Genomic DNA, 24,835 nt, shown 5'->3' with positions numbered 1-24,835 from the left:
AAATTTAGCAGGTGGGTGTTATGATTAAAAATGAAATTCCCTGAATACATCTGAGTAAAGTGAATCACTCTTCTCAAGAATTTAACACTTAGCTCTATGAATTTTCTTCTTTAGTAATAATTCATTTTGTTTTCTTCTCTCTATAGTATAAAAATAATAATGCAATCCTAGTTGTAAAAGAAAGAAAGGAAGAAGAAGAACATGGGTATGCAGAGAAGGGTAGGAGTAGGACCATAAAACATGTAAAAAAGCCAACAATAATTTAACAGCATTCATAGTTTTTTCTTTTTGTTACAGAAATATAACGCATTCTCTGTTTTGTGATTGTCTCCACTCTTCTTCATCTGTGTTATCAAATCCGATTTTTTTCCTTCTTACGATATGAATATGAAACAACACTCTGTATCATCATCAATCAATAGGGTCCCATTAATCGTACTCTCTTTACTATCCATCAAATAATATCTCATGGTCCATAGAGTAACTCTTAATTTGGTTTCAATTTTTTTGGATCATTCTACAACAAAGAAAACATTTAAAAAAAAAAAAAAACACAATATGGTCTTAGTGATATGTAGTTGAGCGTTACACTTTGGGAAGGGAGGAGGCAGGCAACGGCTAAAATGAAACTTGGGCAAGTGTAGTCTCATTTCGATCGCACATGTGGATGGATAACACAGTTTTGTAGTTGGAATATTATTTTTGTTCTCTCTAGCTGTATTTACTAGAGTAGTAGTATTGTTTACTTTAGAAGATAAAGACGTTTAGTCTTAATGTAAGTACTAAGTATAGTAGCTGTATTTGAGACCCACTTACGCGATAATGACTTTATAGACTTGGGATTATGGGAAACCTTTTCTTGATTGCATAAAAAGCTTCTCTTAATAACATGCCAAAAACAAAAAAAAAAACAAAGTTATTTAAGGATCTCTTATTTTACAGAAGTTGTCCTAACACTATTGCTATACTTATTAATTATTATAGAATCCAGAAAAAAAACTCTCCATGTGCTCCATAAATTCTCAACACCTCCACTTTGGTTTTTAGTACTTTGTTCAAATTCAATAAATTCAACATTAGTTGTATCACGGTTTCGGAAAAGATTTCGGTTTAAGCCGGTTTAGCAAACATAACCATTGGTCAACAAGTACTAGCAGTAGCCGCATTTGTTGTATCACACAACTCTAAACCATATCTGTATAAAATGATAAAACATACATACATGATCATATATCTTCTGTGACAAAACAATTTCAACCTAGAAACTAGAACTGTGTGGCAACAAAGGGACTTGACAAAAATTAAGGTTCCTTCTTTTGTTTCAAGCTATTACCTTTCTTCTGAACCAATGCAACAGCCGAGGTTATAACGCACAGGGCCAAGACTGAGAGAACAATTGAAGTCTCTCCCACTTTCATTCTTCGTAGTGGCAATGATGAGTTCAAGCTCATAGTCCCAAACTTTGCTCTTGAATCCTCTGGTCTACAAAACACGCGACATTTAAAACTATATATATTAGACCAGGATGCATGGACAAGACAACAATGCTGTGTCCTGTGAGGAATTGCTGGGAAAGGTTACATGAGATTACCTTATGACATTCTTCACTTTATGCCACCAAGACGGTTCTTTTTTGGGCTCTGAACCAAAACTATGCTCTTCTTGACGAGTTTCTACAAACGGGGATTACAAAATTAGCTTGAATAGTTTTTTTGAAAAGCTACTAGTTTCTGAAATAGATTCGGATAGCGTTGTACCAGTATCACTGGTAGATCTTCTGAGTGATGAGAATTCCTCTACCAATTTGCGCTCCCTCTCACTGCCATAAACGTTGTTTCAAGCAGTTTTTAGTAAACAATGCGACATAAGGGCTATAAGGGAAGTGATTTGACACAAACCTCAGGTTCTTGGGGATCGAAACCTTCACTACAAAGCAATGGTCTCCCCGGATTGAAGGTCTATCCGTGTCTGGAACTCCTTTTCGATATAATCTCACGGTGTCACCAGGCTGAGTTCCTGGGGGAATACGAAGATCCATTGTTCCCTCAACCGTTTCTACCTGAAAAAGAAAGACGTCATGCCCTTAAGATTCTCACTACCGAATAACGTCAAAACCGAGAAACAAGTTTATAAAACACCTTTGTGATTGCCCCGAGTATGGCATCTGTGAAATCGATGTTGATATTGGAGTATAAATTAAGCCCTTCCCGTCGAATTCCACGCTTTTCATCAACTTGAAGCACAACGAACAAGTCACCAGCTCTTCCACTGCGGATATTAGAAACCATATTGAAAAAAAAAGCAATTGCCAAAGCACTAAATATCAGAATTGAAAAAAAGAAGATTTTCCTGTTCACGTTACCTTCTCTTGTCCACGTTACCTTCTCCTTGAATCCGCATTGTAGCTCTATCGCTGACACCAGGAGGGACAACAACATCCATTTTTTTCTTAGACCGTAATCTCCCATTGCCTATGCACTTTCGACATTTATCAGTGATGATTTTGCCTTCACCACCACATTTGGAGCAAGTGGACACCTATATAACACAGATTATCATCTATAGCAAGTGTCAAGGGAAAATTTCAATTTCCATTTGAAGAATAGCAACTGATCGGAATAGTATTCAGGTATAACGAGTTACCTGAGACATCACTCCAAAGGGTGTTCTCTGAGTGTTCATCACACGTCCTTTACCATCACAACTACTACACTTTTTAACGGCGGTACTGGATTTAGCACCGGTTCCTCCACAACCATCACATGTTTCTAAATAAGAAACCTCAATCTCCCGTTTCACTCCAAATACTGCCTCTTCAAAGCTCAACCGCAGGTCATACCTAATAAAAACGTCCCCCAGCATCAGACCAGAAACAAATATTAGGAGACATAGATATAACGTCCTCCATTTTCATGAAAAGAAAACACATTCAGCAAACGGAGAAGACAAGAAATATTAGCATAACAAAAGAAATAACCATAATCACTGATTTCCTCTAGAAAAATTATCGTCCAGTGAACAAGTAAGGACAGTAATCAAATGCCTATTCAAGGAAAAAAACACAACTTCAAAGTATTAATAGCTCGTGAAAAAAGAAGAATTTTACCGAATGTCAAGGTCTAGGCTTCTCTTATTCATGAAATCAAAACCCATCCCTCCTGATTCACCCATTCCCCCAAAGATTCCATCAGAACCGCCAAAGAATGCACTGTACAAGTCAAATGGATCCACCTAAAGAACAGGAAAACAAATAAAATCAACTTAGAAGATTAAAGAAAATCCCTGAGATCGTTAGAAAGAGATAGAGGACTTACCCCTGGTGAAGAATTATCCTGTGAACCATTAAAATCTCCTTCTAAACCAGCCTCACCGAAGCGATCATACGCAGATCTCTTCTCCTCATCAGATAACACCTACACATATGCTTCAATTCCCAGGTGTAATAAGCAACAAAAAAAAACATCAAAAAACGAAAACGCAGATTCCATCAAAAACTAGGAATTCAAAAGAACTTGTGTTACCTCATAAGCAGCACTAATCTCTTTGAACTTATCTTCTGCACCAGGGTTCTTGTTCATATCCGGGTGATACTGTTCAACCATTACAAACCCTTAAGCTTCAATTTAATTCGAGAAAGAACAACAACAAAAAAAGAGGCAAATCACGAACCTTGCGCGCGAGTTTACGGTAGGAGCTCTTAATCTCCTGCAAGGAAGCGTTGCGGTTGACTTTCAAAGTGGAGTAGTGATCTGTTCCCGCGGCCATGGTGACCCCACGACGGCGATTTCCGCCGGAAACCCCACATTTCCGAACACCCAAAAAAATCGGTGGAGTGGGAGTGGGAGTGGGAGGGAAACAGAATGAAGCATTGGGTTGAGGAAAGTGGTGACGGAAGCTATGAGCTGGGTTAATAGATGGAATCAATGAACAGAGAGCCATTGCAGCCATTTCATATCCCAGCCTCGAAGCCACCGGAATCTCAGAGAAAGGGTTTTACCGTGGTTTTTTCCTCAGTGGTGAATCCACTACACGGCAGCAACATTACATTCAGCCAAGATAGAAGAATTTAAAACGACGTCATTTTTTGTTGATGTTGATAAAACTTTGGGCCTAAAAGCTTAAAGCTTAACTACCCAATAAGGCGGCCTTCTTGAATATATTGAAACGATACATTTCTTAAGAAAAGAAAAAACAAATGTGTTCTTTTATTTTATCCACATTGACTGACACTATATTAGGTTGACAAAAAAATGTGACATACACTATATTATATTTCATTGAAATGTGATTTAAATATTTGCACCTATTTTTAAGGAAAATATATTTTCTATATTACTGCTTTTAAATAATAAAAATTGTAGAAAAAAAAAAAGAAGAAAAATTGAAAACAATAGCCACGAGTTTTTGCATGCTGATATAAACAGAGGTCCATGTTCAATGAATCATATCATCAGCATTCAAACCTAATACGTATTCAATTCAAAGAATATAAGTTTCCTAAATTATTACTCTTTTAGTCTTTTTCCTAATGGAATTTTTGAATCGGAATATGCATTATATAAACTCAGAACACTTTTATAATTCCATAGCCAATCGTTTAGGATTTCCTTTTTCATGTAGGTCAACACCGATCATAACTTTATATATTTTCCATTTCTTTAACTTAAAGCGAAGTTTAGTGGGTTTGGGAGGCGTCATGATTGTTTTCTTAATTTATTTACTTTATAAGGAACGTTTTACAAACGGCAGCAAACTCCAGCAATAATTAAAGTAAAGTGTGTGATACTATGCACTGAGGTTGGTACTTAACAATGTACTTGTTGTGTTTTGTATGACTTTTGCCAAAAACTTAGGAAAATGCTCTACTACTTTTTAGTTTAGTAATGTGCCCCATTATGCTTAATTTAACAAGTAAATGCGTCACTAAAAGATACTAAAATTTCCCGAGTGGAAAAGGTGAGTCACTAATTTTTGACCCACTGACAATAAATACAAACAAATATCTAAAAAGTTTAATTTGACTTTTCCTACCATAGCTAGTTGTGAACTTCGATGCATGAGTTTAGGAGTACAGAGCACGTGACGAGCATTACGCTGTTCCCACCTAATTCTCCACCACCCTTCGTCTTCGGAAATAATCTTCTACTAGTATATTTGATCGTAAGTAGGTCACATGCCAAATAGGCAAATAGTATTATTGTTGTCAAGAATATTCGACGTTATCTAATCGCTAAATCTTATCCTACACCAACTACTAAACTCCGACAACTTCAACCTCCGACGCACCGGGCGAACTTTGTTATTATCATTAACAAAAACAAAACAAAAATTACTGAATATTAATTGTTTTCACCTTAAGAATCGCTTGTTTTAAATTATTCGAAACAAACCACAAAATGTCACAAAATACGCCATTATAAGAATTATTTTAATCGAAAGGTGCAATCACAAAAGAAGAAACCAAACAGGGCAAATCAAATTATGTAGCATGTCATCAACCGAGGATGGTTGTTTCAGCGATCATGGAGGTGACAACATAAGGATCCATGTTAGAAGCTGGCCTTCGGTCCTCGAAGTAACCTTTGCCTTCCTTCTCAGTGTCACGTCCCACTCTGACAGAAGCTCCACGGTTTGCGACTCCCCATGAGAAGGTGTTGATGTCTGCGGTTTCGTGCTTCCCCGTGAGACGACGCTCGTTGCCTTCACCGTAAGCAGCAATGTGTTCTTTGTGTTTCAGCTGAAGCTTCTCTATTGCTTTCTTTATCACTTGTAATCCTCCATCGTTCCTCATCGTCTTTGTACTGTAGTTGCAGTGAGCTCCAGCTCCATTCCAGTCACCCTGAACCCATTCAAGAGAATGTTACAACGAAACTTGACTTGTGGAAAATGGAAATGAAGCGTTAGAGCGTAGTAATAAACTAACCGGGACTGGTTTCGGGTCGAAGCTGACATTTACACCAGAGATCTCAGTGATCCTCTGTCAAAAAAGAGAAGATGCATCAGAAAATTTGAAGCTTTTGTATTCGTAATAGGACCCTGTTAAGTAGGTTATTGCCTCGAGAAGGTATCGAGCCACCCAGACTTGATCACCAGCAGAAATACCCTCAACAGGACCAACTTGGAACTCCCACTGGCCAGGCATGACTTCTCCATTGACACCGGAAATGCCAATACCAGCGTAAAGGCAGGCCTTGTAGTGTGCATCCACAATGTCACGACCAATGGCTTTGTCAGCACCAACACCACAGTAGTAAGGTCCCTGTTTCAATTTAAAAATAAAAACTATATATTAGATTATTACGTCAAAACGTGTTGTGAGAACATTGTGGTAATTGGATTTTACCTGAGGGCCAGGGAAGCCACCAACAGGCCAACCAATAGGCCAGTTCACACCCTTTTGCATCAAAGTGTATTCTTGCTCAATACCATACCTTTTGAATCAAAACAATTAATATATTATAAGATTTGCAAAGAGATCAATAAAAGTACTAATCCGAAACTGATACGTAAGAAGAAAAATAAGAAGAAGAGTGTACCATGGCACTTCAGAAGCAACGTTGGGATGACTGAAGATCTTAGCAGCGTTGTGCCTCTTGTTAGTCGGGATTGGATCACCAGCTGGTGTGTAAGCATCACACATCACCTGCATATATCACAATAATCAATTATTAAGATCCAGATTGAATATGTCACACCAATCATATCACATATCAAAAAAAAAAAAAAAAAAAAAACCCACCAGAATGTTGTTTCCTTTCCTGAACGGATCCTTAAATATCGCCTGAGGGCTTTTTGATTCATCAAAAACAACAACAAAACAAAAGACCAATATTAAAATATGAATTTGTTTAAGCGTATAGAGAAAGATAGATAAATAGATAATCGAAGAGCATACTATAGAATGACTTCACTGTCTTCTCCAGCAGCTTGACCAGTGCTAGATCCGTCGTAGTTCCATTTGGGAAGCTTTGATGGATCACTCACTGGTCCTGGTAGTGTCTATATCATTCAAAAACAGATCAGATCAACGAAAAAAAACAGAGGATGAGATAAATAATCACATTGAGATTTATATATTAATTACCCTGGCTTTGCTTCTAATGTCCATGCCAGATCCACCGATCCTGTTCATTCAAAAAGTTCATACAAAACCTCAACAAGAAGACAAAAAAAAAAAAAAAAAGAGACGAGCTTTATGTTTATACACGTCTTAATCTAACGCAGGACAGCGAAACATTTAGTGTAACGAATCGTGTTCATACCAAAAAAACTCAAAAACCCATTAAGAGATCAATATCAAAACATTAAAACGATACAAACTTTTTGATCGACAGCAATAAGAACGAAACAACAACGATAAAGAGAGACTTGTGGTGAATGGTGATATAGAGAAAACAGAGAGAAGAGAGAGAGATCGAACCATATGTATTCGGCGATGATTTTCTGGGTGGCATCGGAAAGGTTGAGGTTAACGAGATCTGAGAGCAGAGACATGGCGGCGTCGTAGAGAATGAAAAAAAAAAAAATAATCAAAGTGTTTTTAGAGAAGAAGACGATCAATACAACTTCTCTCCTGTTACTGTGTGTGTTTATATTAGAGAGAGAGAGAGAGCTCTTTTTTTTTTTTTGGAAATAATTACAGTCAATACATTATTTTAGTAAATTAGTCATTTCTTTATTGTTGTGTGCCAGTATTATCTTTAATTTTTTTTTTAATAACAATAATACCGTCTAAATTTTTTTATTTTATTTTTTCAGTTAAGATTCTCCTGAGATTACTACAGAATATAACAACAATATTTAATTGACAATTATTGCCGAAAACGAAGAGGTTATATACAAAACGGAACTATAATATGCGTTACTGGCATAAATATACAAATATTTTCCACTTTTTTCATATTCAGACGATCTTCAAAACATTTCCAATCATTTGTTTTTTTAGTACAAAGCTGTTTATGTATAAACTTGGAATATATTTTTGAAAAAAGAATTGGTAAAAATAGAATTATTATTGATGAACACGTAAAGGTTAGGTAGGTAGGAAATGTAATGGTTTTTTTTTCTTTCAAATACAGCTTTCTAATAAAGTTGTGGGCACTCATGGCTTTTTGCGTACATGATTATAATCTTCCTTAATCAATTATTTCTCACATTTAAGCCCAATCTTGTTTGTTGCCTTCCTCTTCGCATCAAACTGATCTGTATAAAAATAGGCATGACCTTATATATTGTCCTCCATAACCATACTTACTTAAGAGAATCAATCAGTTTAGTTTAAGACAAAAGCATATAATCAATCTACTTAGCATTATTGGTTTAAGTAAATGATGGTAATTAATTTGGTTGTAGGAGGACGTGGTTGTTTTAGAGAAGAAGACAATCAACACAAGTCTCTCCTGATAGTGTGTGTTTATATTATAGAGAGAGCTATTTTATATATAAACTAGTCGAGGATTCGCCTACGAGTTTAAAGTTTTATAAATTAAATTAAATTTAACAAAAATATATTAAAATTTGTTGTATGTTATTTAAATTTTTTTATAAATACTGATTTATATCCACTTATAAATCTTATATGTATGTTATTATTAAAAGTGTATTTTTTACACCTAAATATACTCTAATGTCACAAAATATTTTGATAGTAACTAATGTTAAAATTTCTAATGTTTTCGTAAAAGTGTCTTTGACACACCATGATGTAGCATCTGTCTCTGTAACGTCTCAACCACCACCTTGCTTAGTGAGTCCATATTCATTCGCAGTCCATGGGCCCATCTTCCTAAGTGGGCCCTAAATCTATTTCCGGCTCGTAGACCCACTCATATTCGATGTTTGGTTTGTTACGTCTGGGAGACTTTAAAAACTTGTTTACCGACCTTACAAATCAACAAATGATATTTTCTTGTGTTTTGTCTTCACTCGCACAGTTCCGATAATCACATCCAGGAAGGTCACCCATCATGAAGTTCTCTCAAGACCCTTGACCGAAAAAGTAAGTGTATTTTGGTGACGTATGTGGCCAAATAAATTCTTTTAAACCTTTTCGCAAACCAGGGTGTCAGATTTTTTGAGCTCATATGAATCTATCAACAATGATTTATGTTTTTTTCCATCTATATATCTATGTTTGTTGTACGCTTGTGTTTGATTAGCCTATTTTATTTATTCATTAGGTTGATGAGCTTGTACTCGTTATTTCCCTTTGAGAATGAATGAATAATGTTAACAATTATGTCTGTCGTCCTCCCTTAGGGAGCTAACCTTGCGTCCAACCTCCTCCACCTTCCTCTCTTAGGTAAATAACCTTGTGTCAAACCTTCTCCACCATAGATAGAACCTCGGCTCTGCCCTCTTCCTTTGTGGAGATAAAATGTTCACGTCTTTTTACTATCTCAAAATGACTTATCACGACAACCAATAAAAGTAACTAATGTTAAATTTCCTAATGTATTTGTTGAAGTGTCTTTGACACACCATGATGTAGCATCTGTCTCTATAACGCCTCAACCGCCACCTTGCTTAATGAGCCCATGTCCATTCTCAGTCCATGGGCTCATCTTCCTAAGTGGGCCCTACATCTATTTCCGGCTCGTATACCCACCCCTATTCGATGGTCGGTATTTTTCTTTTCGTAAACCAGGGTGTCAGAGTCTTTGAGCTCATATGGATCTATCAACAATGATTTATGTTTTTTCCATCTATCTATTTATGTTTGTTGTACGCTTGTGTTTGATTAGCCTATTTTATTTATTCATTAGGTTGATGAGGTTGTACTCGTTATTTTCCTTTGAGATTGAATGAATAATGTTAACAATTATGTTTGCAAAAAAAGAAGAGTTTATGACCAACCAATCGAGGTTAATAAATTAGTAGAAAATTAATTTGGCATAATTAAAAAAACAATAGAAAATTATAAGCATGTAATATATGAATCCCAAATAAAAAATGAAATATATAAATTAAATAAAAGAATCTAAAAATACTACAATAAATTTTAAAATACAGTAGTAGGAAAAGAAGATGCATATATTAATATTTTTTTGGGTCAACATATTAATTTTACATATTCCCAACTTAAAAAGAGAAAGTATGAGAAAATTTTAGTTTAAAAAAATAAGAAAAAATTACTTTCCCATTAAAATAATAATCTCAATTATACAAAGTTGTAAAAAAAATTGTATTATTTTTGATAAATTCTGTAATTTTTGATAATTATCTTTTTACAATATTAATTTAAAACAAAAAATTTTATTTTTGTTGTAATCAAATTCTTCCTATTAAATATTAACTTTTACAGATGTCAAAATCTCATATTGATAACTTAACACATGTCAAAATCTTGTTAATGGTTAACTTTCAAAACCCAACGTTATATAATAAGATGTTTAAAAACACCAAAATTTAAATTATAAAATTATAAAAGAATAAATAAATTATAAAATTTAAACTTTCATCCTTTTTTTATAAATATAAAGACAAAAAATAAATAAATTATAAAATTTAAACTTTCATCCTTTTTTATAAATTCAAACCAACATAATTTTCTTAAGAAAAGATTTAAAGAATTTGTTTTGTCTTTCTAGTTTAATTTTAATTTATTTTTTAAATATAATATAATATGATATATTATTATATTTTGATTGGTTAAATAAGAGAATGAATAAAAGAGTGGTTAATTAAGAGGGTGAATAAAAGAGGTTTACACATGGGTGAATCCAAATTTTTTTCTTATTAATCTGTCTCACTCAGCCACATATGTATATGCATCTCTGATCTCTGAAGCTCGGAAGGAAAAAATTAGAAATCTGTAAACTTTTACGGAGGAAAAGAAAAAGCTTTTTATTTATTATATTTTATAAGGTGACATCGATCCTCAATATAATGTCCAATCTTCCAAAGGATTTTTCGGATCTTCCAAGGGATTTGGCGGAGGAGGTGCTCTTTAAGGTGGTTCCGGTGACATCTCTGAGAAGAGTCCGATCTACTTGCAAAAAGTGGAACACTTTGACCAGATGTAGGAGCTTTAAAAAGAAGCACCTCGGTGTTCAAGCCAAACTAGCAGCAAAGAAAAGAGAGTTTATGGTGGTCATGATGATGGATTTTAGGGTTTATTTGATGAGCGTAAATCTTCACAACAAGGTTGAATTATGCATAGAACGTCAAGGTACACTTATTTTCCCCAACGCTTCAGATCAAATACTTGTACGTCAAGTCTTTCACTGCGAGGGTTTACTTTTATGCATCCTGAAAGACAACCCTAGGATCGTGGTTTTTAACCCGTATTGTGGTGGGCAACCCCGGTGGATCGAGGCCACATATAGTAGTTATCACAGATGGCAGAACTTTTGCTATGCTCTCGGATACAATAACAGCACCAAATCCCACAAAATCTTGAGTTTATTTTCGGCTGATGATCACGACGGACCCGAAGTTGTTGAGTTCAAAATCTACGACTTTAACTCTTGTGATTCTTCATGGAGGGTTCTTGATGTCGACACTCGACAAGACTGGGTCATTATAGCCGTGGTGTCTCTCTCAAGGGAAATACATATTGGTTTGCTGAAGAGATGTATTCAGAAACCCCCAGCCAAGGAGACCGTAGTTTCTTAATCTGTTTTGATTTCACAAGAGAGACGTTTGGGCCGCGTTTGCCTCTGCCCTTTGAGTGGTGTCATGAAGATACTGTGACTCTATCTAATGTTAGAGATGAGCAGCTTGCTGTGTTATTTCAGCGTGAAGATTCATTACAGATGGAGATCTGGGTTACAACTAAGATTGGGCCCAACTCGGTGTCGTGGAGCAGCAAGTTCTTCTTATCAGTGAATACAAAAGTACTCACCGCCGTTGATGATGAGTTTATGTTTTCGTATATGGCGTCACATTTCTTCATTGATGAGGTGAAGAAAGTCGTTGTGGTTTTTGATAGAGGCAAAGACTCGAGGATGATGCGCTACACAGCTTACATCATTGGACAGGACGAATCCTTTAAAGAAGTGAATCTTGGAGAATCTCTAGACAAATTTTGCGCACCATTTGTGTGCTCTTATGTTCCAAGTGCAATGCAACTTGAATAGTCCATGTTACAATACCTATAATCTTTTTTTTCTTTCTCTTTTGTCATCTTCTTTGAACATTCATTTGTCTCTCATCCTTCTTTCTGTTTTCCATATTTGACTTCGTTTTGCTGCCTTGGGTTAGCTTAATTTCCTCCTTGTTTATAGTACTGTAGGTAGACTCATTGCAAAAGCCTCTTTCATTTTTCCTGTTGGTGTTCTGCAAATAGGCAGATCTGATGTTGTGATTTATGTACAGCAGAGTAGGCTGCGTTTAACTTTACAATTTGCAAAGTACGTTTGCTTAGATTTTGAGTTTCCCATTTTAACTTTTGTCGTTATCATTTTTGAAGAATGCAAGTGGCTGCTAGGCTGATACGCAGAAGATTGAATGATTTCTTGGAGTTAAGTTTTGTCCTTTGGTACTCCCTGTTCTTAGTGCTCGTTGCTCAATGGTTTCTGTATAGGATCGTACAAAATGCAATGATTCTTCGAACCACCATGAGTTGCTTGATTTTGATATTCAGCTACGGTTACTCTGTGATGAGTGATGATATTTTAACATTTAAAACTCCATTATGCAGATTGCAGAAAGAGTTTTTTTTTTTGTGCAGAAAAGGTTACCTACTTTGGATGGTTAATTATTTATGAGACCCATTTACTTTTAGTGTTCCAATGGTGCACACACTCCTTTCCCTGTAACTAATCATTTAATGGTTACAGTCCGTTAAGTTGGAGGCTTCCTAAGCAAACCATACCAGAGTTACCTGCAATACTTGTATCTAACAGAAGCATGCATTTTCATCTTCCTCAGTAAAATCTGCGTAGTGTATCTTGCTTTTTTTTGGGTTGGATTTACACTTGTCTCTTAGTTTTCACAAATCTTGGTGATATTGCTGCAATATGGGTGGTGAGTAGCAGGGAGAAGCTTTAAATTTTGGGGATCATGCCGCTTGCACTGTGAGTCTTCTTCAGCCCCTCTCAAAATCAACTCATTCATCTTGTATCCATAGCCACAGCGTTTTTTTTGTTCGTTCAACTTGGCTTAATTTTTGGCCAATAATAAAAATATCATAGTCATAGACTCAAGCTTTAAAGATTGTACTGATTCCGTGAAAGCGGTTAAAGGAATGATTTACTTAAACCAATAATGCTCTATCAACAACGTTTTCTTTGGGTTCCTTCGGCAAACCTTTGTCGCCAAAACCAACATATTCTTTGTGGTAGTGTACCGGTTGAACCGGTTTTGTATTCGCATTAACTTAACCCGACTAAATTCATATCCGGATTATATTCTTAAATTGGTCCCCTAATGCATTTAATCCTTGTAAATTATGAATTTAATGTCTTTTGTTAAATGTTATGCTGCATACATAACATAATTCCCAATGTATCAGACTATCAGAGTATCAGACATTCACGTCTTACTTTTATAGTTACAGAAATAAACTAATTAGAGTAACAAAATTAAAATTTTACACTTCACCAAAAAAAAAATTAAATTATATGACATCACTTTTTGACTACGAGTAATTGACCTCCATTCGTTTGACATAGAAAATAATGTTACATAGTCATTTGGATGATCTTTTTTTGCATAAAAACTCTATACTTATAATGAACGAAACCGAACTATTTTTTGTAAAAAAAATGGTATTAAGAAAGCATTTTAAGTTAAATTAAAATAACCTCTCACCTTGTTTGGATAATTTACGAACTAAATGATATCATGAACTTTCATCTTGTTTGGCCTATGCATTTTCACCTTGATTGAGCATATAGAATTCTAATCAACTGTCACAACCTTGCGATTGATCCAAGTTACATTTACATATCACTAACCACTTCAACTAAAATTATTATGGCTTTGTTCTTTTGTATTGCACTAGAGTGTATTTTTTCAAACATGAACCAAAACTTTATATACATGACCAAATGTTTTGGCGATAGAGATCAATTTTGCGCATACATATATAGATAGGATCTTGATAAAATTGAATGCAAATATGCAGATGTGTTTACAATTGTTCTGAAAATGCGCATTGTGATTTTGATGCTATGAAAAAGCATATTGTTCTAGTTTGCTTCCAAATTTCCATGTTAACACTAGGTTGTTCTTGTTATTTCTTGACCTTTTATTTTGGTTTGATATAAAATATATGTATAATGATCAAAATTCATGCTTAATGAAAATCTCATTCGTTCCTATCTCTATAGTGGTTTGCATTATAGAAAAACAGACCAGCGCGCCTGGGCAAAGGCGCATGACGCGCTCTTCCGTCGACCTCTCCAGATATAGGAAAAAGGTGCGCAGCGTGAAACGCATTCTAATGCCGGTGAATCTTATTCGATTGCATTTATATATAACTAATTTGCGAAAGTAGTAGTTATATTCACTATGGATCAGTTGGTAGAATTAGTCGTTTCTTCGGTTGTAAGTGATGTACGGTTCAAGCCTAGTCTTTGCACATTTCTTTACCTTTTTCTTCTTCCCCATTTTTCTCATTAATTAATCATGTCGAATTAAATTAACCAATAATTTACTTGGGTTCGTTCAGTTTCTTATCTATTTACTCGATTCTATTATACGATTTAAAATCAATTCCGAATTAGACCATATCAAAGACACCATGTGAGTGCGGATCAGACATCTATACTAGTATTTTTGCAGCAGTTTTTGCTCAAAAATATTTTTTGGAAAGTTTTTACATTGAATGTTATTTAATGCGTTTAGTTAACCTTTTCTACTATCTTTATAACCAAACACAATTAAAATATTTTAAATATACATATATATATAGAATGTTCTATAATTAATATAGATATTTAGAAGATTTATTTGAGATTAAAAAAATTATTCGCCTATCATCTTTTTTATTTTAAAATTTAAATGTAGCAAATCATCATATAATACATAAAGTTAATAAAAATGTGTATTTTTCGTGCATATATTGTAATTTGATTTTTTAAAACAAACATATATTACTCAATTAATATAAAAAGTGTGTGTTCAACATATATATATAGTAAATTTACTGTATATCGTAAATTATAAAATTTTAAGAAGTTTATAATTTATAACTAATATATCTAAACTTAATAAAAAGTTTAAAATTATAAATATTTAAACATATTAAATTTTCAAAATTACACAAACGAGTTATATTAGATGACATGTTATATGACATTACAGGATTGAATTACTAATACTAAAAAATAAATTATGAGTAATATGATATTTCAATATGGGTTAAATCCTCATTTTAATGTTTTAACAACACCAATATAAAATATGTCGAATCAAACTTATTTAGTTAAGATTGTAGTAAAGAAAAATTATTGTGCGGTATACCACAATTTATATATTAAATCACTAAAATTAAAAAAAAAAGTATATTAGCAAAATTAGTATGAAAATAGTATATTAATAAAAAAAAATTAAAGAAAAAACTTATCCTGCGGTGTACCGCGGGTCATAATCTAGTAGGAGAAGAACCAAGGAGCTAAAATATAAAAGTACCATTCCTTGACCAAAATCATGAATTAGAACCATCCAACTGAAGAAAGTCACTGGAGCATTATTATTATTATTATTTTCAACTAAACATTAATAAATTAAAAGAGAACTCCAAGATTGGTCGCCCAAACCGGAGGGAAAGAGTTTACAAAAGAAGTTTCAGAAATTAATGATCTTGAAGAAAGAGTTAGACAATCTGCCCTTATGTTTGATTCGCGCGGGATCTTGTGCAGGGTGAAGAGAGGGAAAGATGCTCTGACCAAAGAAAAATCCTCCAGTAGGTTCGAAAAAGCGGGCCAATCGTCTGGCATCTGCACCATCGCAAGTAACTCTGCACAATCCATCTTAAATGCTTGACAATCTACCCCTGCCGCCATCAGAGACTCCATAGCCCTGATCAAAGCTTGAAGTTCCGCATGTAAGGGCGTAAGACCACGTCGCTGACTCCAAGCTCCCATAAGAATCGTCAAATCCTCACCATCGCAAAACCACCACCCCAAACCCTGGAAAGGATCCGAACTTTTCCATGAACCATCAATCTGACAGCGGGGGGAGGACTCCATGTCCTCAAAAATAGTCGGAGGTTGTAAAGAACTCTCTGTGAAAGATTTAACATCATCCCACAACTATTTATAATTAATCGCCTGACTTACAATATCTAACGGCTCTGCCTCTGTTCCCTGAAAAACCTTTTTATTCCTATCTTTCCAGACTGACCAAAGTAGCCAGGATAGACGTGAAGTGATATCAGAAATCCCCGAATTCGGTGCCGTCCGCCAATAAATTAAATCTAGATTCGCATAGACTGAAGCATATGGAAAGCCGTCCGGATCTAGCGAGGCACTAGACAGCTCCCATATACTTCGCAAACTAGGACACTCAAAAAGAGCATGGTTAATGGACTCGGTCGCAGAGACACATCTTTTACACTGGGTATCACATCGAATACCTCGATACACAAGTCGTTCCAATACAGGAAGAGTACCGGAAGCGATCTGCCAAAATAAATGTTGTACCTTTGGAGGAACCTCAAGTTTCCAAGCTTGAGCTCGAAGAGCCATACACGTAGGTCCAAATTCAACATCCTCAATTAATTCCCGGCTAACCGATAGCCTGATTTCACCGAATACTTCCCTGACTTAGTAAAATGCCATACTAATTGGTCCGGTTTATACACTTTACTGACTGCAATACTCCGAATAATCGGTATATCCACCGGGTCAAAAAACTCGGAGCATTATTTTTGGTGACAACATTACTTTCAAAGCGGGTGCTGCTTCTCTAAGTTTTTCAACAGATGTTGTTTGCTTTTGAGCATGTTGAAGCCTCTAAAAGTTCGGTTACCCTCACCCTTAAAGACCAGTTGCTATATATGGATACAAGATGAATGGTACACAACGACAAGAACAAAGAAAATGTTGTTGATAGATTTCAAGCCTAAAGGTAAATAAAAAGAGTGTTTTTTCTAAATTATTATTTTCCAAGATTGCTATAAACCCCTTGATATACATATATATTATAAAAAGTTACACTAGCGTAATAAAAATCTTGCTTCATGGAGCATTATTGGTTTAAGTAAATCATTCCTTTAACCGCTTTCACGGACTCAGTACAATCTTTAAAGCTTGAGTCTCTATGACTATGATATTTTTTTATTATTGGCCAAAAATTAAGCCAAGTTAAACGAACAAACGCTGTGGCTATGGATACAAGATGAATGAGTTGATTTTGAAACAATTGAAAGGAAGTGCCTTTGTGGTTTTGCTATGCTTTAACCATCACTTCACCAGGCTAGTGTACCTTAGTTAGAAACCATACTCTCAGTCTCCTTCACGAACCCATCTCCGGTCCAATCTTTGTCGGATTTCAAGCCTCTCTTCTCGGCTTTTCTCTGCTCAACTGCTTCTTTTTGTCTCTTAACTAAGTCTGTGTGTGTTGTAAAGTACTGCAGCGAATGCCTAAGCCAAACAACAAACAACATGACAAAAACTGCTCAGCAAGGGTAAAGAAGGATATAAAATCCTATAAGAAAAGTTGTTCATACCCTCTGAAGTCTTCTATCGTAGAGAAGTTGTGCTGTCTCATGAAATCTTGAAGCTCGGCGCAAAGGGTTTTCACATGACCATAGCCGTGCATCATCACACCAGTGCATACCTTCCAACAAAAAGCAGTAAACTAAGCTTCTCACGGAATAAAGTTTAAAAACATAAAAAGTGAGGAGAGTGTTGAGTATAGTCACCTGTACAGTATTTGATCCGAGGAGAATGAATTCAGCCGCATCATAGCCAGTTTCAACACCTCCAATACCCGAAAGCGAGTAATCATTCCCACTGAACTCAGATTTCATCATTTTGGCTATACTCATAACTTTCGCAAGCGCAATTGGGCGAACAGCCTTATAAGAGTAGCCTCCTGGAGTTGAGTAACTGCAAAACACTAACTACATTAACATTTCTTGTTATGTATTACAAGAGTTGCTAAACTTTTTTACGTTTATAAGAATGCTATATATAGCTAACCCTTCAACGCATGGCTCAGGACGCAGCGTCTTCATATCAATTCCCATTACACTCATGATTGTATTGATAGCTGCAATTCCTTCACAGCCTGACTTAAGAGATACCCTAGCAGGCTATTTAAAGATTACAAAAAAAAATATGGTTAAAGCATAGCAAAACAGAGTAGCAATAACGGTTTTGGATTAACTTAGATGTCACACACCTCTGTTATGTCAGTAATATTAGGAGTCATCTTAGCCCATACAGGAACTGTAGCTTTAGCATTAATCCATCCGCAAACCTCGTCAAGAAGCGCACAATCTTGTCCAACAGCAGCACCCATTCTGCGCTCTGGCATACCGTGAGGACACGAAAAGTTGATCTCTAAAGCATCCTACAAAAACAAGTATCCAGAACAGTCTCTTCAACATGTATCAGACAAGAGGAGAAAAACTTAAGAATCTGAGTTTGGGAGGGGGAAACTCACAACACCAGTTTGCTCAACACGGTCGATGAGCTCTTCCCAAGCAGTTTTGTTGTATTCCTCCATGACGGAAGCTATAAGGATCCGATCAGGGTACTCTTTTTTCAATTGCTTAAACTCTTTGAGCATGGTTTCGAGAGGTCGGTCACTAATGAGTTCTATGTTCTGCCACCCAATTACATCTGCTTTGACCGATCCATTTGATCCGACTCGTAGCCGGGCATATCGAGGTGTCACGTTGATAACTTTGGATGCATCTAGTGATACCTAAATCATCCAACCACAGATTCAAACCAAACTCAATCATCATCATCATCATACACAAACAAACCTAAATCCTCTGTTCTTGGTACTATGATTAGCAGAATCAAGAACTAGAAAACTCAATATAGTCAACGCAGAACAGATTCAATCATCATCAAAAGTCAAATCTCAATTTTCTAAGGAAACCAGATTGAAGAGAAAGAGAGCTTACAGTTTTGGCGATGACGGCTCCCCAACCTTCATCAAAGGCTCGCTTCATGACGGTGTAGTTGGTACCCGGTGGACCAGACCCGATCACGAAAGGATTGGGCATTTTCAAGCCATTAACAGTGACACTGAGATCAGGCTCCGATTCGGCTGCGGAAGAGATCCTAAGACCAACTCTAGTCTGAGGTAGGAAACTCCGGCGAGTTGAAGAAGGATCGAATTCAGCTGATAAGCTGGTTTTAAAGGCGAGACCAGAGAAACGGTTCAAGGCGAAACTCATGGAAGCCATGGTTTACAGATCAATCAGGAGAATTCAAGAAGTTATCAAACTTGAGACGTGAAAACTCAAAGAATTATAAAAGAGAGAGAGAGAAGATGACACGCAAGAGAGTGTTAGGAGGATTTGGAAATGTGTGAGTTGTTTGATCAAATCGAACCAGGTAAAGAAGAAGATAGAGAGAGAAGAAGAAGAGTGTCTTGTAATAATTGGTCGGTTCTTCAACTCATGCCACGTGAAAATAATTGCAAGTTTGTAACGTAAGTTCCTAAAAATTAATTGATCACCCAAAATAATAATAGACCCATCTTCCGTAAGATTTTAAAAAGCCATTAATCTAGTTTTAATCATTCGTATTTAACAATTAAATTTTTTATTCTCTATCTTATATCTTGTTCAACGGAGTGGATAAAACTTAAGATTCTCTGTTTCTATCTCTATCAATTACCAACAAATTTTCTTAAAAAAAAGATTACTCAATTTATACGCCGACTGAAAAGAATAAAAAAAAGACGTGGAAATTGCAAACACGTAACGGAATCGACCGTGAGGCTAAGGTTGTTTCTAGAGGAATGAGTTATTTGGGCCCTAGTGGCCGTGGGGGTAAAATAGCCCATGCGTCACAAAACAAAACAAAACAAAACGTAATAATAGTAATACGTGTAAGTGGGAATGGACACAACAGCAGTTGGTGGCTCTCATCGTTTCTCTTCCTTTGTTTATTTTGACTAGTACAGTACTTTTCTCGTTTAGTTTGCGCAAAGTAGTAAAAAAAAAAGATAAAAACTAAAAACCTAGTGGATGTGGAAAACATGATTTAAGCTTCACCATATTAAAGTCTCACCCTATAATTTATAAGAAATTCTTGATTGCACAAAAATACGAAATACAAATGTGGTTTAGAGTTATATGACTTGAATTATTTTTTCATTCGAACTTTCTAGTGCAGGTTTTTTAGATATATAGATATTGTCATGTTCAAATCTCTAAATGACACTACAAAAAGAATTATTTATTCGATTTTATACAATAATATCGTTATTGTACAAGGAAGGACACACAATGACCACGACCTCATCATATAAATTTCCATGGTCACAAAAATATGTAAGCGAATAATATAATTGTTTGAGAATTATTTTCATTTTATGATATAAATAATCGAACCCGTCTCTCATCATTTTTGTCAAAGAACTAAACCAACCAAACAAAGTCTGTTTACCAGTAATATCAATCGATCGCCATTTTTTACTACTTTTCTCTCTCTCAAAGCTCTTCTAGAGTTTCTTTTTATCTCCGACGGTCCGACCAAACTTAAACCTTCTCTTCTTTTCTACTCTCAGAGATAAGATATGGATGCCGTGACGGCGAGTTTGGTTCGCTCTCCCGTCTTACCACCTAGAACTTCCGACAACGGTTCTGGATCTATGTTCCTTACCGCCAGTGGCCCTGGGTTCACGCGTTCTGGTTCAAGACTTCGACTTCGTTTCAGGGTATGTCTCAAATCTCTTCTTCTTGATTGAATTAACCAAATATTCTGATCCGGTTGTGTTCAAATCTGATTTGTGAACCTGAAATATTTTAAGGGCTTTTTATCTTCTTGGTGATTTTTTTAAATGTTGGTTTTATCTATTTGCAGCAAAACGCGTTGCAAAGCTTAACAACGACTGCTAAAACTCGGAGAAATTTTGTGGTTAGAGCTTCTTCAGCGTCTAGTGATGCTTCCTCTGGTGCTTCACCCAAACCGATCGCACCGCTTCAGCTGGAGTCGCCTGCTGGTCAGTTTCTGTCTCAGATTTTGTTGAGCCATCCTCATCTTGTGCCTGCAGCTGTTGAACAGCAGCTTGAGCAGCTCCAAACTGATCGGGACTCTGAGGGACAGAACAAAGATGCTTCTTCCGTTCCTGGAACCGACATCGTTCTTTACAGGTTTGTTACAACAATCTGTGAACACTATTTTGAACTGATTTCTTGACAACTTCCATTGATCTTGATAATAAACCTTGCGTGAGGTCGTTAGTGAAAGAGATGTTTTGTGAGCTTTGCTGCGTTTGTAGATATATATACCATAACGAATTTGAATAGTCATGATATCGTTACAATGGACAATTTAGTAACTAGCAGTATGGTTGTGACCTAGTGCTAAGACACACAAAGCTTTGGATTTGAATACGAGTTTGATTATGGGAATTGTTTTCCGGCTTGTAGGAGGATTGCAGAGTTGAAGGAAAACGAGAGAAGAAGGACGTTGGAAGAGATTTTGTACGCATTGGTGGTTCAAAAGTTCATGGAAGCTAACGTATCACTTGTACCATCAGTAAGCCCATCTTCTGGTCCGTCTGGTCGTGTTGATACTTGGCCGACCAAAGTAGATAAACTTGAGCAACTTCACTCTCCCGAGATGTACGAGATGATTCACAACCATCTAGCACTGATTCTTGGAAGCAGAATGGGTGATCTGGCCTCTGTTGCACAGATAAGCAAGCTCAGAGTTGGACAAGTTTATGCTGCTTCTGTCATGTATGGATATTTCTTGAAGAGGGTGGACCAAAGGTTTCAGCTTGAGAAAACCATGAAGATTCTTCCAGGTGGGTTGGATGATAATAAAACAAGCGTTGATCAAACAGAGCGGCCTTCGGCTGTATCGTCTCACCCAGAGGTTGGTGCATTTGCGGGCGGAGTTAGCGCTAAGGGCTTTGGCAGCGAGATTAAACCATCCCGGTTAAGGTCATACGTGATGTCGTTTGATGCAGAGACGCTTCAGAGATACGCCACTATAAGATCAAGAGAAGCAGTTCGGATCATTGAGAAGCACACAGAGGCGTTGTTTGGTAAGCCTGATATCGTATTAACACCGGAAGGCACGGTGGATTCATCCAAGGACGAACAGATAAATATCAGCTTTGGTGGGATGAAGAGGCTCGTCTTGGAGGCTGTGACTTTCGGATCGTTCCTCTGGGACGTAGAGAGCCATGTGGATGCAAGGTACCACTTTGTATTGAACTAGAAAATGGTCTGTAATGCAATAGACTGTAATGCAATAGACTAACTTATGTAACATAAAAAGAAACCCATTAAGGGTATCATTACAGTTGTATCAAAATCCGAGATAAAATATCGTACATTTATATGATATTGTGATGGGATAAAGCTAAAGCTAAGAGATGGTAGGGATGCTAAAACTAAGCAGGAAGCCTACCTAGCCTGGGCAATAGGACTTAATATATGATACAAAATTACAATGAAGCCAATTTTATTAGGCATTTTTTTTTTTTACTTCAAACTGAGGAATGAAGAAGTTGTTTAGAAGTAACCAATTTGTGCAAAACCTCACCAAAGACATCGTAGAAGACAATCTCTGCGTCTGAGTGAGTGAACCGAGCGGACATGAACCCTTGACCATCGTAATAGAATTTCAAAGACTTGGGATTGTTGGTCACCGGGTCAATATCTCCTCTCCAAGCCTTGGATCCAGCACCGCTAGTTAGAAACTGAATAGGACTGTCTTCATCACTGATATGTTGAAGACAATGGTCGTGTCCGTTCATGTAGAGATCAACACCGTTCTCTTTAAGAAGAGGAAGAAGCTCTTCGTTGAGCTCTTTAGTGTCTCCGTGGTGTCCAATGCTTCTCATTGCATGGTGACCAACAACAATCTTCCATCTCGCTTTAGAACTCTTCAAAGAAACTTCGAGATCACCGAGGAGAGCTTTGACATAAGAGTTGCGTGAAGGAACCGCGCGCCAATCGTATGTGTGACCATCTGCTTCAGTGTAGTATTCTTTCACAAAAGGAGTCGTGTCAACGAAGAACATCTCTACTAACTCTGCGTCCACCACGAATGATCGGAGACAGATCCAACGGCTGTCGATTTCACGAAGAACAGAGCTCAGCTGAGCTTCTGCGTCACCTCTATAGTCATGGTTCCCCAAAACTGCATCATTTTCATTTGATGAGAAAACTCAGACCAAAATTCAAAAAAGACTTGAATCAAAAGGTTTTAGGATTATGTTAAGGATTGATAATTACCACTGTACCACTGTTTCTGGAGACTAGGAGCAGTGTAGATGTTAGAGAAAGACTGTTCAAAATTTGGATCGTGTTCACTGAACAAACCATTGTCGTAGAAGTTGTCTCCCGTAGAGACCACGAAATCTAAACCTATCTTCTCTCCAACCCTTCCCATCTGCGTAAATTAATTAATTGAATTGATTTAATTAAACACGTCACCGTACGAGGAGAGAGAATAATATTAGAATATTCCATATATGCAATGATACTAATAAATGTTGGGACTAAAAAAAACCTGATAGGCAACGACAGACTGATTAAAGGAGCCACGGCGACCCCAATCTCCGATGACTAGGAAACTAACGGAACCGTCGCTTTTGGCCGGCTCGATAAATCTTTGAAGCTCACCGTTCGACAACACGACGAGGATGGCGCAGATATAGAATATAAGCAAACTCAGACTCGATCGACAAGAATCCATGATTAATTGTTGTTCACGGCTCACACAATTATATTATATATGGGGAAATTCGAAAAGTAACGCTTGAGGAAACGTACTTTGGTAGTTTTTGTGGATCTCTCTCTGTATATAGGAGAGAAAGAGAGAGAGGGGGGGGGATTTGAGATGAGAAGAAGAGAGAAACGAGAGTGGTGAAGGAGACGATGATGCAGGAAGGAGGGAGAAGAAGATGCTTTTTAAACCGAAAAAAGATTAAAGAGAACATAAAAAAAGGTGCGGTTAAAGATGCTGAAGGATATTCCCAACCAGTAGCCGCATCTTTTTTATTTCTTTCGCTCTCGATTTCTGACATCCACCTCTCATTTTTTCTTTTTCTTTTTTTTTGGATCTCTCATAGACTCAGAGATTTTGGTTTTGTTTTGTGGTAAAATCTATATTCTAAAAAATTACAAGTATAAAACCCTAAGTTTAGGTTTTGAATTCTTGGTAAAAAAAAATACAACAAAGTTGTGGTTTTAAAATTTCAATAACAATTATAAAGTTAGCAGCAGGGAAAATTTGAAAAGTGGCTTGCGGACTTTTAAAAGGTTTTGAATATTCTAGATGATTAATTTAATTATTATTATCTATTAGAAGGATATTTGGGGAAACATTATGTGCTCAATCATGATTGGGTTTTGATTATTTTAATTCTAGTAGAACCCGGTTGTGTCACGAGATGGAATTGCTATTGGACCACATATACTTCACTTTCCGACAAGTTCTAACAGCGGACAACGCCGTTTTATACCTCTCACAGATTGACACGTCACGTAGCTTAACAGTTTAGTAATTCACTGTACACTCTCCACTTCCATTGTAATAAACTAATACTACTAGTGTAATCTTTTGTTAAGATCGTTTAACTTTTCCTTATTTTTTAGTTTAAAATACGTTAAAATAGTCCGGGCGTAACAAATAATGCCCCAACCATAGGTAACAGTTGTTTTGGTATAGTCAATACGAGACTAGTTGATTTCCCGTTGGTTCTGGAATCCTTTCATGTTTGGTTCGATAAT

The 24,835-nt window shown here is 36.3% G+C and overlaps 7 protein-coding genes across 14 annotated transcripts; 2 read left to right on the top strand and 5 right to left on the bottom strand.

The window, feature by feature from the left end:
• Nucleotides 1-405: 405 nt before the first annotated feature.
• LOC104782662 (uncharacterized) lies at nucleotides 406-4,058 on the bottom strand. Of its 8 annotated transcripts, none has more exons than XM_087453200.1 (12): nucleotides 3,670-4,040; nucleotides 3,522-3,590; nucleotides 3,315-3,424; nucleotides 3,107-3,231; nucleotides 2,644-2,839; nucleotides 2,363-2,538; nucleotides 2,139-2,268; nucleotides 1,899-2,059; nucleotides 1,758-1,819; nucleotides 1,592-1,673; nucleotides 1,334-1,482; nucleotides 406-880 (listed from the first exon to the last, which is right to left on the bottom strand). In XM_087453200.1, the coding sequence occupies exons 4-12, from the start codon at nucleotides 3,169-3,171 to the stop codon at nucleotides 843-845; spliced, it is 1,059 nt and encodes a 352-aa protein (XP_087309326.1). In that variant the 5' UTR covers nucleotides 3,172-3,231; nucleotides 3,315-3,424; nucleotides 3,522-3,590; nucleotides 3,670-4,040; the 3' UTR covers nucleotides 406-842. The 8 variants fall into 8 exon arrangements, with proteins under 8 accessions (XP_087309326.1, XP_087309317.1, XP_087309314.1 ...); XM_087453191.1 differs by having other exon boundaries at nucleotides 3,315-3,413; nucleotides 3,670-4,039; XM_087453188.1 differs by having other exon boundaries at nucleotides 406-875; nucleotides 3,315-3,413; nucleotides 3,670-4,039.
• A 1,271-nt stretch (nucleotides 4,059-5,329) lies between these two features.
• On the bottom strand, nucleotides 5,330-7,840 carry LOC104746132 (glutamine synthetase cytosolic isozyme 1-3). The gene is made up of 9 exons (XM_087453178.1): nucleotides 7,421-7,840; nucleotides 7,085-7,124; nucleotides 6,896-6,999; nucleotides 6,740-6,788; nucleotides 6,537-6,643; nucleotides 6,344-6,431; nucleotides 6,056-6,259; nucleotides 5,924-5,977; nucleotides 5,330-5,839 (listed from the first exon to the last, which is right to left on the bottom strand). The coding sequence occupies exons 1-9, from the start codon at nucleotides 7,492-7,494 to the stop codon at nucleotides 5,495-5,497; spliced, it is 1,065 nt and encodes a 354-aa protein (XP_087309304.1). The 5' UTR covers nucleotides 7,495-7,840; the 3' UTR covers nucleotides 5,330-5,494.
• A 3,047-nt stretch (nucleotides 7,841-10,887) lies between these two features.
• Nucleotides 10,888-12,080, top strand: LOC104705257 (putative F-box protein At3g23420). The gene is made up of 2 exons (XM_019243569.1): nucleotides 10,888-11,487; nucleotides 11,721-12,080. The coding sequence occupies exons 1-2, from the start codon at nucleotides 10,888-10,890 to the stop codon at nucleotides 12,078-12,080; spliced, it is 960 nt and encodes a 319-aa protein (XP_019099114.1).
• Nucleotides 12,081-15,595: 3,515 nt separating this feature from the next.
• Nucleotides 15,596-16,637, bottom strand: LOC147949636 (uncharacterized). Its single transcript, XM_087509766.1, has 3 exons — nucleotides 16,230-16,637; nucleotides 15,837-16,079; nucleotides 15,596-15,616 (listed from the first exon to the last, which is right to left on the bottom strand). Exons 1-3 carry the CDS (start codon nucleotides 16,635-16,637, stop codon nucleotides 15,596-15,598), a joined length of 672 nt encoding a protein of 223 aa, XP_087365892.1.
• A 476-nt stretch (nucleotides 16,638-17,113) lies between these two features.
• Nucleotides 17,114-20,132, bottom strand: LOC104782634 (dihydropyrimidine dehydrogenase (NADP(+)), chloroplastic). The gene is made up of 7 exons (XM_010507628.3): nucleotides 19,034-20,132; nucleotides 18,562-18,825; nucleotides 18,298-18,468; nucleotides 18,096-18,208; nucleotides 17,816-18,002; nucleotides 17,621-17,730; nucleotides 17,114-17,534 (listed from the first exon to the last, which is right to left on the bottom strand). Exons 1-7 carry the CDS (start codon nucleotides 19,316-19,318, stop codon nucleotides 17,378-17,380), a joined length of 1,287 nt encoding a protein of 428 aa, XP_010505930.1. The 5' UTR covers nucleotides 19,319-20,132; the 3' UTR covers nucleotides 17,114-17,377.
• A 233-nt stretch (nucleotides 20,133-20,365) lies between these two features.
• On the top strand, nucleotides 20,366-22,439 carry LOC104782624 (UV-B-induced protein At3g17800, chloroplastic-like). Its single transcript, XM_010507618.2, has 3 exons — nucleotides 20,366-20,799; nucleotides 20,946-21,235; nucleotides 21,515-22,439. The coding sequence occupies exons 1-3, from the start codon at nucleotides 20,659-20,661 to the stop codon at nucleotides 22,311-22,313; spliced, it is 1,230 nt and encodes a 409-aa protein (XP_010505920.1). The 5' UTR covers nucleotides 20,366-20,658; the 3' UTR covers nucleotides 22,314-22,439.
• On the bottom strand, nucleotides 22,340-24,378 carry LOC104782620 (purple acid phosphatase 17). The gene is made up of 3 exons (XM_010507606.3): nucleotides 23,613-24,378; nucleotides 23,336-23,492; nucleotides 22,340-23,240 (listed from the first exon to the last, which is right to left on the bottom strand). The coding sequence occupies exons 1-3, from the start codon at nucleotides 23,796-23,798 to the stop codon at nucleotides 22,585-22,587; spliced, it is 999 nt and encodes a 332-aa protein (XP_010505908.1). The 5' UTR covers nucleotides 23,799-24,378; the 3' UTR covers nucleotides 22,340-22,584.
• Nucleotides 24,379-24,835: the final 457 nt, after the last annotated feature.

Source organism: Camelina sativa, chromosome 1 (genome assembly GCF_030686135.1).
Source record: "Camelina sativa cultivar CO46 ecotype springtype chromosome 1, ASM3068613v1".
In the NCBI taxonomy this organism is placed as follows: domain Eukaryota; kingdom Viridiplantae; phylum Streptophyta; class Magnoliopsida; order Brassicales; family Brassicaceae; genus Camelina; species Camelina sativa.
This window is presented reverse-complemented; position numbering and strand designations above follow the sequence as displayed.